Source organism: Lottia gigantea (genome assembly GCF_000327385.1).
Source record: "Lottia gigantea unplaced genomic scaffold LOTGIsca_1164, whole genome shotgun sequence".
In the NCBI taxonomy this organism is placed as follows: domain Eukaryota; kingdom Metazoa; phylum Mollusca; class Gastropoda; family Lottiidae; genus Lottia; species Lottia gigantea.
The window spans coordinates 1-3,687 of record NW_008707153.1 but is presented as its reverse complement, the minus strand read 5'-3'; the positions used below and the strand labels follow the sequence as shown (position 1 = coordinate 3,687).

General features: G+C 31.7%; 1 protein-coding gene across 1 annotated transcript in view; it reads left to right on the top strand.

Annotated features, from left to right (window-relative positions):
* LOTGIDRAFT_176394 (hypothetical protein) overlaps positions 1-3,527 on the top strand; it is a gene marked incomplete at both ends in the record, with an annotated part of 14,049 nt that extends 10,522 nt beyond the window's left edge. The window contains 10 exons of the mRNA XM_009047770.1: positions 104-132; positions 368-426; positions 706-758; positions 1,004-1,146; positions 1,680-1,838; positions 2,156-2,211; positions 2,424-2,547; positions 2,770-2,904; positions 3,209-3,275; positions 3,446-3,527. Of these exons, the coding sequence (XP_009046018.1) occupies positions 104-132; positions 368-426; positions 706-758; positions 1,004-1,146; positions 1,680-1,838; positions 2,156-2,211; positions 2,424-2,547; positions 2,770-2,904; positions 3,209-3,275; positions 3,446-3,527 (907 nt within the window). The remainder of the gene's footprint in view (positions 1-103; positions 133-367; positions 427-705; positions 759-1,003; positions 1,147-1,679; positions 1,839-2,155; positions 2,212-2,423; positions 2,548-2,769; positions 2,905-3,208; positions 3,276-3,445) is intronic.
* Positions 3,528-3,687: the final 160 nt, after the last annotated feature.

Genomic DNA, 3,687 nt, shown 5'->3' with positions numbered 1-3,687 from the left:
CTGCAAATCCACTAAAACTTGCAATTTGTACCGTTAATGGTAGGTAACTCTATATTTTAGTTTAAGAAAGTGAAGATATTAGATTTATCGTGTAATTTTATAGAAAAAATTCAGAATCTGAATGATAACCTGGTAAGAATATTGTCTGTAGCTCTTTTTAATCTCTACATTTATAACTTTCAATCCAATGAGAAACATTCTGATGTGTTCATCAAGCCATGTCATTCTTCTCTTCTCTAAGGACTAAATGTGCTGTCAATATCTTATTCCAGTTTGAGCAATTATGGAGTATATGATAACCAAGAGATGGTATTTGTTTATTATTTTGTTATGTAACATTTTATTTTAATATATTATATATTTGTAGGATATACGAGAATTAAAACTATATGATAATAGAATTAAAGTTATAGAGAATTTAGATCAGTAAGAAAAATCTCATTTTGATTATTCAAAAATGTTTCTTTAGTCTTGATTATATTGGATGTGGCTGTATTTATCAACAATGCATGTTTTGCTTGGTTCCATTTAGACTGTAATCTACAATTTTATCTTTGCACCATTAGAAGTTATTTAGTAAAGTAATTGTTAATGTTGTTGTAAATGTATTTCTGGGGGCCCACAAAATTGTCTTTTTATTTTCATGTTTGTTAGACATCGTAAATTACTGTGTTATTTGATGACCATAATCTTTATAAATTTCAGTTTAAAAGAGTTGAGTTGTTTGCAGTTACAACATAATAGAATACGAGCCATTGGTAAGCTAACATTCTTTTCTCATTCACTCGACATTACTGTTCTCTTATAGTTTCAGATTTTGATACAATCATGCTTATCTCCATTGATGAAGGTTATTGCATTAACATGATTTGTCTTGACTTTGCATCAATTTCTCGCTGTAAATGTGAATTATAACCTCATTCCGTGTGTTTTTTCTGCAGACTGATTACATTCACTTTGTTTTCATTGTAATTTTTGAATGTAAACTATTGTAATATTACAGGTAAAGGTTTGAGTCAGTTGAAGAAAATAAAAACGTTAAGATTAGACAGTAATTTATTGTTAAAGTTAGAAACGTCAGATTTTATATCCTGTGTTCAGCTTACCTCCCTTGATCTGAGTTTTAATATGCTAGATAACCTTAGTGTAAGTAACAGTTGATTTGGGGGAAAAGAGTTTAGGTTTGTTAATCAACTCAGCATCCCTTTCAGAGAGTCCACATAGCTAATAATGTTTATTTGGTATTTATATTTGTCAACTTGGCATCCCTTTCAGAGAGTACACATAGCTTATAATATTTATTTGGTGTTTAGTTTTGTCAACATGGCATCCCTTTCAGAGAGTCCACATAGCTTATAATGTTTATTTGGTATTTATATTTGTCAACTTGGCATCCCTTTCAGAGAGTCCACATAGCTTATAATGTTTATTTGGTGTTTAGGTTTGTCAACATGGCATCCCTTTTTTCAGAGAGTCCACATAGCTAATATTTATTATTGATATTTGAGTTTGGTTTTTTATTTTAAAGATATACATCATGAATATGATTGGGGAACAGGCTTTGCCTATATTACACCTCTCCATATTTGAGTTTGTCATCCTGCATCCCAAGCACACCATCCACATTGCCATTATTGTTGATCGAGTGGCTTAATTATATTTCTTTGTTGTATATACAGGCATTAAGTTATTTACCTAATTTAGAAGAACTGAGTGCTAGTGGAAACAGATTACGGAAAGTCAATGAACTTTCTCGTTGTAAAGGATTGGTGGAATTAGATCTATCGAACAATAGATTAACAGATTTATCTGGCTTTACTAATCTTACACATCTACAGGTCTGTGCTCGTTTATATTTTAGATAGATATCCATTGATAAACTGTAAAGCTGAATAGAGCTGGGATGATACAAGGCTGTGAACTATCACGATACATTCTTGTATCTTTGTGACGAGTCAGATTGGCAATACAAATTCTGTGGATTACACTTTTGAATGTTTACCTCAACCCTTCAACTTAAAAAAAAATATACCATATCTCATGGCTCTTGCCATGGATTGAAAAATTTTGACATTATTGGCTAAAAGGAACTCTATTAAAACATGACTGGCAAATATAGTCAAATCAGTAACCCTTATTCTAATTTCTGTTTCAGATTCTAAGATTGAGCAACAATCAAATAACAACATTAAACATGTCTGGTAAATTAAAGTACGTACCATGCAGAATGATTTTAAACTCTATTAAGTGGAAGCGTGCCTGAAGACTAGTAACCTTCAACCAGAGGTGGAAGTGGAAGATTTTGTGCATAAGGTTCACGGAAACTGGCTGGATGTTCTGGACACATCTAGATATACGTAGGTCATGTAGGTCAAAGGTCATGAAGTATAAAACAATCTGTATTTATGTTTAATTATTTTCAGATCATTAGAAGAGTTGGATGTGTCAGCTAATAAAATTAAAGAGTTATCTCCCCTCCTAACAGCCGTCCCGAACTTACAGATTTTAAATATAAGTGATAATAATATATCTATTTGGGATCAAGTGGTAAGTGATGTGTTATTGAGGACACTACCAATATTAAGCTTTAGAAACAACAATGTTTACAATGAAGTTTAGTCATTGCCAGGTATATTCCCTATCAAACATAAAATATCAAATATAAAGACAAAATTAACAGCAAGTGTTTACATTATGATATCTTTACTTTTCACAATACTGTAACACTTTCAGTTTATCAAGATATTCTCACTATTATCATATTTTCAGCTATCTCTATCTAAACTAGGAGATCTAGTAGAGTTATTTATATCAGGCAATCCGTTTAGTGAAGAGAATGGAGAGAAACCTGGCTATTTTACTGAATTACAATCTGTTATACCACAGTTAGAAATCTTAGATGGGGTAAGTTCACTCTTGTTCTACCCTCTGACAAACTAACCTCTTTTGAAAGAGGTTATCTTGCCTCTCAATGTACTTTTTGATGCTCCTGGTTCATGTAAAACCAAAATACATTCTTATATGACATTTGGATCCCTGTAGCCATTACGAAGCTAAAATTGTACACTAAAATCTCTGATGGTTTATGAAATATCAGGATATTATTCAAATGTGTACCTGATACATCCTCTTTTACAACAATGTCTGTTGATCAGAAACATTTGATGAGTTTAGATTTAGGGTAATTGTAATGTTATGTTTGTTTTAGGCTCTTGTAAAAAAATTAATAGGTAAAGCTACAGCACCTTTAATGAGACCAATGTCTGCTTCTACAGGTAATTATACTGAAATATAGCCGAGTTTTACTTCCTATTGCTCTGGTGGACTGTTTATTTTTTTGGATTTGAAATGGAGTATTGCTTTGTACTTTTCTGAACCTTATTGGTATAATGATATTTGAGGAATAGGGGCCTGGTATCTGGTAATTCATTATGTTTTGTTGTAGTTGTAAGTGTAAGACAGATGGATAATCAACTTAAAGCTGTGAATCAAGAATTAGCAGAATTACAAACCAGTATTTCAAAAAGGTAACGCTGGATATGTCAATAGAAACCAGATACCCTCTTTATATTCTTTACTTAATATGTATAGTTGAAATAGTTAAAATATTGTTTAAACCACCAGGAAGTAGTTTGTTTGGTAATGATGCCAAGGAATGGAACCTACCCACATACTTTATATAAAGAC